At 54.3% G+C, this 14661-nt stretch overlaps 1 pseudogene and 1 gene segment (V, D, J or C); one reads left to right on the top strand and one right to left on the bottom strand.

Moving 5' to 3' along the window:
* The first annotated feature begins 3713 nt into the window (after window positions 1-3713).
* LOC141970345 (feather keratin Cos1-2-like) lies at window positions 3714-4567 on the top strand (annotated as a pseudogene).
* A 4620-nt stretch (window positions 4568-9187) lies between these two features.
* On the bottom strand, window positions 9188-12957 carry LOC141970527 (T cell receptor alpha variable 4-like). The segment is given in 4 exon segments: window positions 9188-9210; window positions 9757-9824; window positions 12151-12472; window positions 12906-12957. Coding segments are annotated over 4 exon segments (465 nt in total).
* Between the last annotated feature and the right edge of the window lie 1704 nt (window positions 12958-14661).

Here is a 14661-nt window from a genome sequence, read left to right as displayed (position 1 = left end):
AAAAAGCAGATCTGGGTTACAGATGTTTTCGGGGACTCTAAGCCACAGCCGACTGCTCGGGTGAAATGCTGGTTACCTGGGAATGAAACTGTAGCAGAGGCTATTATGATCCTGGGAAATTTCCCCACAAATATCCTGGGACTTGACCTATTGAAGGACAAGCTTAGGTGGATTCAAAAGGAAGGGAATGGAAATTTGGGTCCCCAACCGCCTCTATAAGGCTTCTACAGCGAGGCCTGCGCTTCTAAAATTGTGAATGTGAAACCTGATTACACCTTACCGTTAGGGGCCAGGGAGGGGATCGCTCCCGTAATAGCAGAGCTGCGAGAACAAGGGATAATTATTCCAATTCCTCAGTGTGGACAGTCCACAAACCTCACAGAAAGTGGCGACTGACAATTGCCTCTCAGCAACTAAATGCCAATACAAGTCCTCTAACAGCTGCAGTACCTGACATAGCTGAACTGATTGCAACCATACAGGAACAAGCGCACCAGATCTTAGCAGCTACTGATGTAAAAGAGATGTTCTTTATGGTCCCCATTCAGGAGGCAGACAGAGAGTGCTCTGCCTTTACATGGGAGGGCGCATGCAATTTACTTTTACACATCTCCCCCGGGGATACTGCCATTCACCAACCAGCGCTCATTATGCACCTGTGCAGGAGCTTGCTCAAATCCCTCCTAGGGAAGGGGTCAGGATATATCAATATATTGACGATGTTCCGATTGGTGGCTCTAATGCTGCTGCAGGGAGACAGACCCAGTCAGGAAACCACCCTGCCCACCTACTGAACAGCCAGGTGGATTATATTGGTCCTTTCTGGTTCTCCAAGGGAAAACACCCTGCATTGGTGGGGGTGGAAACAGTGTTGGGCCTAACCCAGGCAGAAGCTGTATCTTGAGCAAGTGCAGAAAATACAGTGAAGGGGTTAAAACACTGGATTAGCTGCTTGCCTAAACACAAATTGATCCAATCAGACAACGGTAGTTACTTTACTGCCAGGGTGGTTCAGGAGTGGGCTTGTCATTAAGGAATCCAGTGGATTTTCCGTATTCCATACTATCCCCACATAATTGTGGAACGCACCAATGGACTTCTAAAGCCCTAAAACCCCATGAACTGGGACAGCCACAACGGGTGCCAGACGCAGTAATGAAGATAAACAGCTGGTGGGGAATTAATGGGTGCCCACAACCTACCACATTCTGTCCCAAGCCTCTGTCCGTACTCACTGGGAAAACTGTGACTAAAGACCCTGCAAACCCACTCCATTCCCCTGGACAACCAGTTCTAGCAGACTTGTCCATCGTGGGGCAAGTACCCCTAACCCTAAAAACTCCCATCAGTATTTGTTCGTGGGTGGCTACTGATGCCCATGGGAAAGAATTCCATATCAATACCAGGTGGATTGTTCCTTCTTTCTAACCATTATTGGTTTGTTATGTATATATTTGTTTTACAGGGCACTGATCCTGGACAACAGGAGACCCATGTTACTTTTAGCACTTTGAATGGTTATAGGCGTTATCGACTAGTTATTATTTGTGATCTGCTTACATTATTATATAATTTGTGGAATCATACCTGCTGAGTGTGGAATAAATCGTTGTCAATCAATTACAATCAACAATCCAGGAAATTTTACAGGTACACTTAATGAGTCCACTTACGGGAAGGCTAACCTGGAGTTGTGCCTGAAGTTACCTTATTGGGAACCACCTCCAAAATTAAGGAAGCCTGTGAGTCACCTGTGACTGCACACTGGTGCTTGCAAATACCAAACAGATTACAGTGCTAGCTCGTATAACTGGATGTGGTCCTGACAACACCACATCCACCAGCAGCACGACGAAGTAATCAAAGACTAACTGGAGGGGTCTGATCCCACAAATTAAGCACTAACGAATTGTACCTGAATATTAAACTGCATTCCCATTTAAATCCTTTTAGAGCTGTTAATGTGATTGTGTAACCTCAAATAGTTTTAGAAAATTTAACTTAGCGATTCTATGTACTAACAAGGTATGCCTCTAGGGAATTAAAGGTGCGGACCCAACAAACATCTAAGATGATGTTGCAGAATCTGGCCAGTATTGCTGAAGGAACACGGACTGTGCCGTGTGCTGAGTCTGACTGAGGGAGAGAATGCTGCACCCCCATCCACAATGCCACCACCTCTGTAGAGGAGACCCGTGCCACGATGAAGAAGATCGTCAACAGGAACAGAGAACTTTTTCAACCAATGGACTGGTTTGATGGATGGAAGCCTGGGTCATGGGTCATATCACTGGGACCCTCAGGACTCACAGGGTGGGGAAGACGGCTTGTAAATATTAGTATTGTGATATTATGCAAATTTTTACTTTTAATAGTATGCCTTCCAGCAGTTTAGATATATGCTCTCTCACCTTCTGTCTTCTTTTTCCCTATACCTTTTGAAATCACAATGGTCAAAGAAGAACTTGAAGTGTTTGAGACACGCAGTGGGATTTGAGAGATGAGAAACCAGACCGTGAGAAACGAAGAAAAACAGCCTGAGAAAGCAAAAATTGAGGCTGATCAAAGAAATGCCTCAAACACTCACAAGACAAAACTATGAGTCACAGGTGCATGATGTGGAGGTCGAAGCTGATCAGGCTGCCCGACTAACACAAGGTGCAGCTGGGAGAGGGAGTCCTGTGGGGACATGACGGCTCCGCTCTGGGGCACCTGGACAAATTTCAGGGGCCATCTGTCTGGTGAATGAACTTTGCTTCATTATCCACAAAATGTATATTAAAGTTAACACCCCTCAACATGCTAACGAGGGCTAACATGATCATGAGACTTCTTGTCCGCTCTGTTGGGGATTTACAAATCTGAGTCACATGTCGCCCTCATCTGAGCGGGACATGACACCCTGCTTGAGCAGGGGGGTTGGACCAGATGACACCCAGAGGTTCCTTCCAACCTCAACTGTTCTGTGATTCTCTCATTCTGGGAGAGCAGCTGATGCAGAGCAGCTGAGGGTTCCCAGCATCTGAAGAGATGTAAGGTTGTCTACTATCCTCGCTGTCTTTCCAGCTTTAGCGCTAATTAATCACAACTTCATCACGTGATCAGTAATGAACCCACAGTCTGTCCTACCAGCACCTACAAGCACCTCCATCCCATGCCTAAAGTCCACACCCTTGTCCACGGTACACAGGGACAGACAGGGAGCAGGGAAAGGGCTTTAGTGTGGTGAACATGCTCAAGCTGGACACATTTCTATCATCAGTTGTATTTGCTGTTCTCACCAAGCCCAGATCAGTCTTCCCTCAGACACACGGAGGCCTCGGAAACAGGACTTGGAGAAGATGACTCGCTGCAGTCCAACACCTGTGTGCACAGTGTATATGTCTCTCTTCGGGCACCTTGAGTCTTCTCAACTAACTCTGAATGACTAAAGGTCTAGATTTGTGTGTATGAGTGTGCACATGTTTGTGTGTCTGTGTGTATTGTCTAATCCAACTGTTTAGTCTACCTTGAGTGTCCTTTATTGGACTCCTCCAGCATGTGAGGTGAGTCCTCTGCTCGTGCTGATGTATCTTGCTCTGGAAATGCTTGGGCCTCTCATCCTGTCACACAAAAGATGCTTTCACTGGGGTATGTACCTGGCATCAAGCAGAAAATGATTCCAGAAGCCAAAACACAGCCCATAGCATTAGGTGGGATGTTTTGCATTCAGGATGAGCTTGTCAGATAATAACCACCTCTACAAGGGATGCCTCTGTCAGCCTGGGGCAGTAAAGGTCCAGCATAAAAGCCAGCACAGCTCCTCGCTCTCTCATCCACTTCTCTTGCCTCCTTCTCCTTGAGAAGCAGGTGAGTCTGAGGTCCCTTCTCCCTCTCTGCTTTCTCACAAAGGAGGTCTCACTTCAGTGAACCTGCCAGCTGAGACCGGCTTTGTTCCATACCAGATCTTGGGGCTGCTTGTCATGGGAGAGGGGAGTGGGGAGAGGTTCAGCTTGGAGGGATTCTGGAATGGGACTGAGGAGGCTTCTGTACTCATGGGTAGACAGTAGCCACACAGGAGCTGCTGGCTCTTTTTGGTCCATGGAAGGACGAGTCCAAGAAACCCTCATACATCTCTGCACAGACTCCACATTCAGGCGCTGAATGTTCTTTTTCTCCCTCATCGTGAAGTGACAAGCCGCTCCTCATACAGCACTGTACTTTTCTTCCTCCCTGACCAGTCTCCCAGGTGCAACTTCAGTCCCAAGACATGTCTTGCTGTGACCAGTGCCAGCCCTGTGAGCCCTGCTGCCGGCCCTGCGGCCCGACCCCGCTGGCCAACAGCTGCAATGAGCCCTGTGTCAGGCAGTGCCAGGACTCCACCGTGGCCATCCAGCCCTCCCCCGTGGTGGTGACCCTGCCCGGCCCCATCCTCAGCTCCTTCCCACAGAACACCGTTGTGGGCTCCTCCACCTCCGCTGCCGTTGGCAGCATCCTCAGCTGTGACGGAGTGCCCATCAACTCTGGGGGCTTTGACCTCTCCTGCATTACCAGCCGCTACTGTGGCAGAAGGTGCCCCCGCTGCTAAAGCCACTGGTGACAGCCCGCACAAGGACCCCAGGAACCCAGAAGCTCGTGCTGGACTGAGGACAGAGCTCCTGGCCAGTGATTTCAGGGAGGCTGAGCATCCTTCCAAGGGAGGGCAGCTGTGCCTCTCTGGTAACATGGCCAAAGTCTAACTCCCCTGCCTTCTCTTCCCTCTCATCTCTTTCTTCTATACTGTTCTTCTGGCCTGTAAGACCCCCAAAGTCAATCTGGGGAATCTGGAGGCTCCTCTCCCTCTGTGCTGATGGATCCCTTCTGGGATCTCCACCATGGCCAATGGGCACAGACATGTGGCAGCTGCTGGTGCTCTCCCTGCTCTGGCCACCTCTTCTCCAAGTGAACTCATTTCCCTCTCTCAGAGTCATTAAAGCTTTCTGCATCCCAGCCTATGTCTCCATATCATGCTTTTATTGCTGGACATTGTATCGAGTTGTTGAGGAAGAAAGACATTGTCTTCAATGCTGTGGGATTGTGTCAGGGACCAAGAAGATGTATACTCATGTCCAGATGAAGGGGAGGATGGGACACATGGCAGTGGGGACCTCTCAGGCACTGTCTCTTGGAGCTGAAGAAGACATCCCTGGCTCCCCCACAGTCAGTGGTGATCAGGCTCTGCCTTCTGGCATCTCCGCTCAGACACAGGCCCTTGGCCTCAGAGCATGTCCTGCAGAAAGGAAACCTGACCACTGCTATCCCCTAGAGAGGAGCCCAATGCTGCTGGAGGCTCTCAGAGGTCAGTAGCTTTGTGAAGAAGGGAGTTTTTCTTGCATAACTACTAGGAAAGAATATCAGTCAAAAGATATCTGCAAAGGATGCGGGAGTGGGGAAGATGTGAGAAAAATCCTTTAAAAGAGCCCCAGAATTTCTGCTCATCATCTTCCCACCCGTACCCAGAAAGAGGGGGTCTGTCCGGCACCCAAGGGCAAGGATAGCAATGACAGGTCACCTCTACACCCTCCATCCGCCAAAGGGATCACTGCACAGACCAGCAGTTACACAGTTCAAAGTGTTAAGCTGACCCTAAGGCTGATGTTGAAATCAGCCTGTCCAGCCCTCACACCAGAGCCCTCCTGTCACTCACACACCCCCGGCTCCCACCAGACAGGGCACCCCAAGGACAGCAGCCAGTGCCCAAGCCCCCATGGTCCATCTATGGTGCCTGAGTTTTCCCCAGGCATGAGACAGCCATCCCCAAGGTCTTCTCCTGGCAGGCCCATGAGGTCGGGCATGAGAAGGGCTCCAAGGACCAGCAGAGTGCACTGGGCAGAGCAGGTCCTCTGGATCCCAGCACATGGTGACGCAGCAACAGGAGAGTCCACAAGGTGGATCAGACTATTGTCTAAAATTGTAATAATTATGCAATTCCAAGAAGGAGCGTTGCACCATGATATGTTATTTGTTTTCCATCTTACTTTGAACTCTGACCTCTGAGGGACACATCCCTGAGCAGGTACTCTAAGAGACAGGCCTGGAGGAAAACCTGAAGCACCAATGTGCAGCAGGGAATAACAGAAAGCAAAGAGCAGCAGCAAGGAACCATTGACCAAACAGCCACAACCTCCTGCATTGCCTGACCCCACAGCAGAGGTAATGGGCAGAAGAATCATGTGACCTGCGGTGAAAACAAGAGGACCTGAGACTCTGTCACCACATTTGCCTTCTTCTCAAACCACTGACACTGTCCCCTCCTGGAAGAAGATTTTGACCTGCAGATCCCTGGGTGCCCAGGGGAAGCAGAGGTGCCAGGGGAGAGCTGAGGGCCCCTTCCCCCAAGCTCAGCCTTGCACACACACAGCCCCTCCCTCCCCTGGGTTCTTGCCCAGCCAAGGAACCTCCCTGCACCAGGGTGTCTTGCAGAGCACAGAGGTACAAGGCGCTGTCAGAGACCTCGACTTCCTCCAGCTGCAGGACGCTGTATTTCCCTGTGGTGTTCAGCAACGTGGTGAGACGGCCGCTCTGCCTGGGGCCAGCTGCTGCCTGATACGAGAGCAGCTGGGGAGCTTGGCCTTTCCTCTGCTGGTACCAGAGCAAGGCATCAAAGCCAGAGACCTGGTATGTGCAGTTGGTCTGGAAGGTGTCTCTGTGCTTCACTGTGACTTGTCCTTCTTGCTGGGTGACTGTGGTCTGCCCCTTGGTACCTGGAAGAAAGGGAAGGTCAGTGTCTCTGCAGGGAGGTGCTCTGGGGAGCAAACCAGAACTGGATGTAAAACCCTCCAGAAGAAGGCTCCCTCTTCTTCGACCAGCATGGACCATGAGAAGAGTTGGGCTGTGTCCCTGCTCCTCTTCCCTTCTCTTTGTCCTGCTGCACAGAGTAGCAGGGAACAGCCTGTTTTTGTTGATCTTTGTGTGCTGGACCAGCACCCCTCCAACAGCTTGAGAGGCGTGGGGAGCTCTTGCAAAATATTCATGCTGCTTCCCCATCCCTGTCGTCTTGGAGGGCTCCTAGCTCCCTGTCTACATACAAAGCTGAGCCCAGTGTTGGAAAGAGAGGGCCCTGGTTGTGTTGACCATCATCAGGAGACTGGAGGTCATGGCAGGTGTGTGCCAGCCAGGAGGCAGAATGGGACACCCCACTGATGTCAGTGGCTTGAGGACTCATAACTCCATGTAACAGCATTGAAAGGGTAAAATTTTGGAGTGCAGAGAGAGCTGAGATTGACAGCAAGTAGAGGCATGAAAGTTTAATTGAAATGGAGAGAAAAACAGATGAAAGGGTCTGATATTTCTCTTCTCACTATTCTCTTCTCGATACCAACAGTAAGAGCATCTGGAGACAATATTTCCTGTTATGCAAGAGTAGTTTCCCACATCATCCTGTTAAGACTTCTGAGGGTTTCCACAGTAGAAGAATTTTTTTCTAGAAAGCCCGGACTTACCCAGCAGTTGCCCCAGGAAGGCCGTGAGGATGAGATATCCGAGGTGCATGTTGAGACCAACGGGCCTTTTCGCGAGTGAGAGAGTCAGAAAAGCACCTCCCAGCCCCGAGATAACAGAGCTGCCGGAAACGGCTCTGTTGGGGGAGCAAAGGAAGAAGTGGGGAGGGAAACGATCTGTCCTTCCTGTGCCTGAAATGCTCCTTCTGGGTTTCTCCCTCCTCCAGCAGCAACACCTGTGGCTCCCTCAGCCAAGGGCCTTCTCAGCATCTCCACAGTGAGGGGCCCTGGGGGATCTGGCTGTGCCAGTGGTGGGAAGAGGGAATCCATTTCCCTGCAAGCAGTGGCCCATAGTAACCACTAGAGAATATTTCATGGGGAAGTTAGGCACCTGCATTTTCAAATTCCTAGTAGGCATTTGCCCTGTTCCAGAATGTGTCCACAGCCCTTTGTATTATCGCTGTGCTCAAAGAACAGTTTGACTCCATCTGGCCCTGCATCTTCCAGTCAGGTGTTAGAAGCATCAGAAAGTTCTTCTCTTTGGAAGGCTGAAGAAGGCCAGTTCTCTCAGCATCCCCTCACGACTCGTGTTACAGAAACACAGAATTGGTACATTTGGAAGGGACCTCTGGAGCTCAGAGGGTCTACACACCACCACAGGAAGAGGCACCTAGAGCTGGTTGCAAAGGACCATGTCCAGAGGGATTTGGAAGACCTCCAAGGATGGAGACTGCTCCACCTCTCTGGGCATCCTGTGCCAGTGCTCCCTCACCATCACAGTGAAAAAGGGTTCCCTGGTGTTCCTGTTTGAGTGACCTCTGGGGAAGTTCCTCGGGGGAGTGAGTTCCTCAAGATGCTGAAAGGCCCCTGTCCGCAGAGAAAACCGGGTCACTTGAGTCATGGCTCTGGGGGGAAACCCCAAGGTGAGCTCAGTCTTTGAAGTGTGTCCCTGCAGCACCTGCAGCAGCACTAAGCCATGGCATTCACTTTCCAGGACACCCGTGATGGGGCAAACATGAAGGAAAAGGGAAAGTTTGGCCAAATGAGCCATCAGTCTCAGAGGTAAGGTGGTGTAAATAAGCACTTGGGTCATGTGAAATGTCATTCTGGAATGAATTACTTTGCACCCCCATATTACAAATTATTTATTTTTTGCTTCCCCAGATGTCCTGCATTTCCTGCAAGACCCCGAACCCTCTCTCACAGCTCTTTGGGAACATCCCAGCATGAGGACAGACCTGGATTCCACCTCCAGGTGGGATCCAAATCTCATCATTCTTAGCCCATCCAGGTGGAAAGTGGACTTCTCCTATCTCTTCCAGTACCTCACAGAGACACTTGTCTACAGGTCCCTCACGCTCTTTGCCTCCTCCTCTTTCCCTCCGGCCCATCTCTCCGTTAGACATTTCAGCCACCCACTGTCTTCCACAAAGCCTGAAATTTCGCCTCCGGCGGCCTCACTGCCAACAGCCGCTGCCATGGCCTACTGAGCTGACCCCACTCCAGTAATTAGGACATGTTGGCCGGCCACCATGGCTGCTTTGTTCAGCTCCCCCCACAGCTTCCCCACTGCAGGACAAGCTATTTGCTTACCAGGACAGACTGACTTAAACAAGAGACGTGTGTACAGAGGGACCCACTAGATCCCAGAAATGCACATCCCAATACTGCAGCCACCAGCAGTTTTCTGTTGGGCAGAGAACTCACAGGGACGCAGGGACTCCCCCAGCCTACTGCTGCTGAGTGCCCTCAGCTGGAGGAGAGGCCCAAAAAGCAGGGGGAGAACTCAAGGGGTTGAACAGAGAAAAGATTCAGTCCAGTGCCTGGCTGAAGGCTCTTTGTCACAAGTTGATGCTTTCACTGATCCCCAGATCCAGGGCTAGGAGAACATTTGCCTTCCTTGGGTTTCTTTTGGCAAGGAGGTAACTCCACAGGAGCTGTCATGTCTCCTACCAAGAGTCCCCTTCTCCAAGAGGGGTCACTGGTGGACATTGAGGGAAGAGCAAGATTTGGACAAGCAGCTGGGATACTTCTCCTGAATAATCGCTGCTATGTCCAGCCCCTTTCAGCAGCTCAGGATTGTTCCTGAATCTGCTGTGGCAATGCACCCTCGTGGCAAGGAAGGCCAAGAGCAGCCTGGGCTGCAGTAGGAAGAGCATCACCAGCAGGACAAGGGGCCTGATCCTTCCTCTCTACTCAGCGCTGCTGCGGCCACCTCTGGAGTGCTGGGTCCAGTTCTGGGCTCCATGATGAACTTCTGCCATCCTGTGCTCAGCCAGAGAGAGGGGCCTGCACCCACCTCTCTCCGGGTTGGAGACAGGCCCCTTTGCAGCCCCTGATGTGCTCCTTGTCCCTCCTCCGTAGTGTCTGAAGGGAGGTAGAACCAGGAACAGCCAAAGGCGCCTGGAAACAAGAGTCTGACTCTCCTTCCCCACAGGGAGTTTCTCTCCCTTCTCCCCAGACCATGGATGAGGCCCTTCAAGGGAAATGTCTTGGGGAACAGCATGTGCTGTAAACAAGCCAGCCAGAGTCAGAGACATGACCCCTCTGTGGCAGAGGGACATCCAGCACAAACCTCTGCTCACAGACATCTTACCCACCTCCTTCCCATTACCACTGATCACCCCATCATCTGGAGGTGACACCTCTGAGAAGAGTGAGAAGAGAGGACCATGTTAGGAACTCGGGGGTGTTTCTGCCTACAGGGAGACTGGATTCCTTACAGGATGCAGTGGAAAAGCATTTGGGGACTGTGCAAGGAGTTGTGCCTGGGTTGTTTAGGGGAAGCAGCAGGGACACAGATCAGGGCAGTTTGTCCTGGAGCAGGCTTGGGAGGAGAGCTGGAAACAGGGACAAGAGGGGCTGATCCCCTGTGACCATGGGGCTGATCCATGTGCTGGCATGGCCATGCCTGTTGCTCTGCCTTGTTTGTCCCCCTGGCAGTAGTTCCCTGCAAACAGAGTTACAAAGACCAGCTGAGACAGGCACCACGGCTGATCCTTCACTCTGTGCCTCAGAAAACTCTGACCATGGGCTCTGAAGGGCTGTGTTGGCTACTTGAGCCACACAGGGCTCCGAGGCAAAGAGCTGGAACCTGCAGGCTCTTCCCAGTGAAGAACTGCAGCCCATGGGAAGGATCCACGTTGGAGAAGGTCATGGAGGACTCTCTGCCATGGGAGGGACCCCACGCTGGAGCAGGGGAAGAGTGTGAGGAGGAAGGAGCGGCAGAGATATGTGTGATGAACTGGTCACAACCCCCATTCCCCATCCGCCTGTGCTGCTTAGGGGGATGAGGCACAGAATTCAGGAGTGAAGCTGAGCCTGAGAAGGGGTGAAGGGGGACGGTGCTTTGGCCTTGTTTTTCATTTCTCATTATCCTACTCTGATGTAATTGGCAATAAATTAAACTGACTTCCCCAAAGTGAGTGGCTTTTGCCTGTGCTTGTAATAGCTGAGTGATCTTCCCTTCCTTATCTCAACTCACGAGGCTTTGGTAATATTTTCTTTCCCCTGTCCAGCTGAGGAGGGGAAGTGATAGAGCAGCTCGGTGGGGCACCTGGCACCCACCCAAGGTTAACTCACCCCAGGAGCCCAGACCAGGCTTTTACAGTGTCTCCGGGGCCTCAGCTCAGAATGTTCTGAATCGTGTCAAACAGGCTCATGGTCTCAACACTGAGACACTGTGGGGAGCGCTTGAAGGTGCCCGTGACCTCGACATCCCCTTCTGCTCTTGCTGTGGAGCTTGAACTCCTGACTCCGTGGGATGACTCTGTAACGTGAGCAGAAACATTCTGAAAGGTCCCCGGCGGCCTGTAGCTGGAGGATGCAGTTTTTCATTGTATATGGGAGCTTTTACAAAGTAACAAAAAGTGCAACCCCTTGTGGCTGTTCTTTCCTAAAGAGAGATTTGCATTAGCAACTCAGCCCTGGAGTGCCGGTGGGGACGGGGCAGATGGAATCTCCTGCTCGGGGTTCCCTGGGCTGTCCTCGGGGGGAAAGCCCGGAGCCCGAGGAGGGGCCCTGGATGTTCCGTGTGAGCCGAGGGCTGCCCGGCTGCCCGTGGGCAGGAGGAGCTCTGCTGCACCGGGAACCTCCTGGGTGCACTGGTTTCTTCCCCGCCCCGTGGCTAACTGCCTCCGTGGGACGTGCCGGGAGGCTGTTGGCGGTACGAACAGCCTCGGGGGGAGCCCTTGGGGCACGTGGCCGGGAAGGGCAAAAGCTCCGGGACTCTGTCCCCCGGGCGAGGCGTTTGTGAGCCGGAGCTGGGCGGCCCTTAGAGCCCGGCCCGAGGACGCCCCGTCGGGCAGCACAGCCTGAGCCCGTGGGGAGGCAGCAAGAGAGCCTGGGGGAAAGGCCGCCCTGCCCTGCCTGCCTCGGCCAGCCCGGCTCCCTCTCCCCGGGCAGCGCTGCCCGAGCGCGGCTCTTCGGTGCCCTCAGGAGCACAGACCCGCCGCGGCCGTCAATGAGAAGAGGTGCTGAGGCCAGGCCTTGGCTCCGGGGGGGGCCGGTGGTGCCGGTGGCGGTGGCGGGGCCGGGCGGGCGGGGGAAGCGGCCCGGGGCCCGGGGCCGGGCGGGGCCGGGCGGGGCGAGGCGGCCCCGGCGGGCGGAGCGGCAGCGCCCCCTGGCGGGCCCGCCCGGGGCTGTCCCCCCGCCCCCGCCGGCCCCGCCCGGCCCCGCCCGCGGCGGTTCGTGCCCGGCCGCAGCCCCGGCTCCTCTCCCCGTGTCTCCCAGCGCGCAGTAATACACCGCCGCGTCCCCGCGCCGGGGCCGGGCGAGCCACAGGGCGCTGGACCGGCGGTCTGCCGCCACCGACAGCCGCCCCGGCGGGGCCTGCAGCTCCTTGGAGCCTTTGTGACCGCTCACGAGGAATGCGGGGGCTCGGCCCGGGAGCTGACGGTACCAGTAGATGAGTTCCGTGGTCTGGATGTTGGGGTGGGAGCAGTTGATGGCGACGCCGGTGCCCTCGCTGGTCTCTGCCGACGGCTCCTGCTGCACCTGGGCTCTGCCCGCAGCCACTGCCGAGGAGAAAAGAAGAATCACTTTGCTTCAGCTGAACGTGTCGTGCAGCGGGAGAGGGGAGAAGGGGACACTTCACAGATGGTGGGGGTGTGATCTGAGAACACAGGATGGAGAGACAGTTTCTCGGAGAGTGGTGGTTTGGGGACAGGAATGTATGAGGGAGGTTTGGAAGGACAGTCCGAGTGAGGAGGAGGAGAAGGGGCTGAGGAACAGAGATTGGCTGGGAGAGAAGGAGAGATGCATGCATGGATGGATGGATGGATCGATGCAGAAGTGGAGTAACACAGGAGAGAGGCAAAGTGAGCAGAAATGACCTCGTTGGGGGCAGAAGAGTGGGCAGAGAAGGGAATAAGGTTCAGGAGGAGCCGGAGGGCCAGAGGCGAGCCCCGCTCCCTCACCCGACCCAGCCCCTGTCCCAGCCCCGCGCACCCAGGAGCACCGCGGCCAGCCCCGCCAGCCCTGCGCCCCGGCCCCGCCGCATCCCGCCGCTCCGCCGCCCGCGCCTCGCTGCCCCCCGCCAGCCCCGGCTCTCTGCTCCGGCCGCGGCGCCTCCTCTCCGCCGCCTCCGCTCCTCTCCGCCGCCGCCAGCTCCGCCCCGGGGCTGAGCCCTGCGCCGGCGCCGCTCGGGCTCTCGCCCGGGCTCCGAGCGCTCCGCGGCTCTGCACCGGCACCGCTTTGGCTCCCGGGAATCCCACTCTCTCCCTCCTCCACCAAGGGCTCCCCGGCAAGAAGAAGCCTGCCCAGCGCCAGCTGCAGCCTGGGGCAGCACCAGGGCCTTGGCCCAGCACATGGAGCCGCTTCCCAGAGCTGGCCCCGAGCTCAGCGCCTGCAAACAGCAGCCACTCACCTCCTGCCCGGGGCAGGGAGGAGGCTGAGAGCCTCCCTTCAGCTGCCCCTCTGCAGGCCGAGCACAATGCCTCCGAGCTGCTCTGGAGCACAGGGGATGGCAGGCCCAGGGTGACATGGGCGTGCAGGGTTCAGGGAGGGCAGGGGACAGGGGGAAGCAGAGGCCCCGTGGACCTGAGCAGGGACCTGCAGAGCTTGTCTGGATCAACCCCGCCTGGAACAGTTCCCGTTAGTTCAGGCCGCTCCGGGGTGGAGACTGCAGAACCTACAAATGTCCCTGTTCCAGAAGCCTTGATATGTTTTACAGCTCCTCCACATTCTACTCCATCTTCTCTCTTTCCTTTGAATTCTTATTTTCTGGATCTGCTGGGAACAATTTGTCTGACAGAGATCAGTGTCTGCCTGTTGCCTGTGGTTGGGTGTCACCCACGAACTTGCAGGAAATTCTGACCTTCCCACTACTTGCAATGTTTCTGAAAGACTGTAGTATTGATCGTCCTGATGATCCCTGAGAAAGCCCATCAGTAATTGTCTGCCAGCTGGGATTTGCACCACTCATCACAACTCTTTGACCCTGGCAGTGCAGACAATATTCCACCCACGTTATCATTCTCTCACTGAACACATTTCTCAAAAATTTCATCTTAAATTAACTGTGAGAGAGGCATTCATGTTTTGGTAAACTCTAGGTACACACCTCCCTTATGCATCCACACAAACCCATCAGCTTACAAGTAAGCACAAGGAAAGTACATACATGGGGACAAAAGGCACCATGGACACTGCTGAGGATCCCTGGGGACTGGGCAGTGTCAGGCAGGGTGGGGTCAAACCCCAGCAGCACAACACCTACACCTGGGGAGGCAACAACAAGTGACCACGGAGGTGAGCTGAGGAGGGAGGCAGGCAAACATATGGACACGGTATAACTTCATGGGTGGGATCCCACGGCATCCGTCTGAGGAGGGCTGGAATTTCATTCTAATAACACTTCAAACAGCCCCACCCGAGCGACCCAGGCTGACATCACTTGCCTGCTCTGGAAACATCCAACACTTGAGCTGAGTCTTCTGCCAGCACTGCTGCATTCCTGCCCTAGAAATCCTGGGGCCTTTCATCCCAGCGCTCAGAACAAGCCCTCACTGGGCAATGGGCATGGCACAGACCTGGCAATGAAAAGGAGCAGTGCAGGAAAGGAAAGCACAGCCCATATCATTAGCTGCGATGGTTTGCATTCAAGATGAGCTTGTCAGAAAATGGTTACCTCTGCAAAGGGTGCCTCTGGTCCTGCGGCAGTGAAGGGCAGGTATAAAAGGCAGCCCAAGTCCCTGCTCTCTCA

Source organism: Athene noctua, chromosome 25 (genome assembly GCF_965140245.1).
Source record: "Athene noctua chromosome 25, bAthNoc1.hap1.1, whole genome shotgun sequence".
Lineage (NCBI taxonomy): Eukaryota > Metazoa > Chordata > Aves > Strigiformes > Strigidae > Athene > Athene noctua.
Note: the sequence above shows the minus strand (reverse complement) of the source record. Positions and strands in the feature narration are given on the sequence as shown.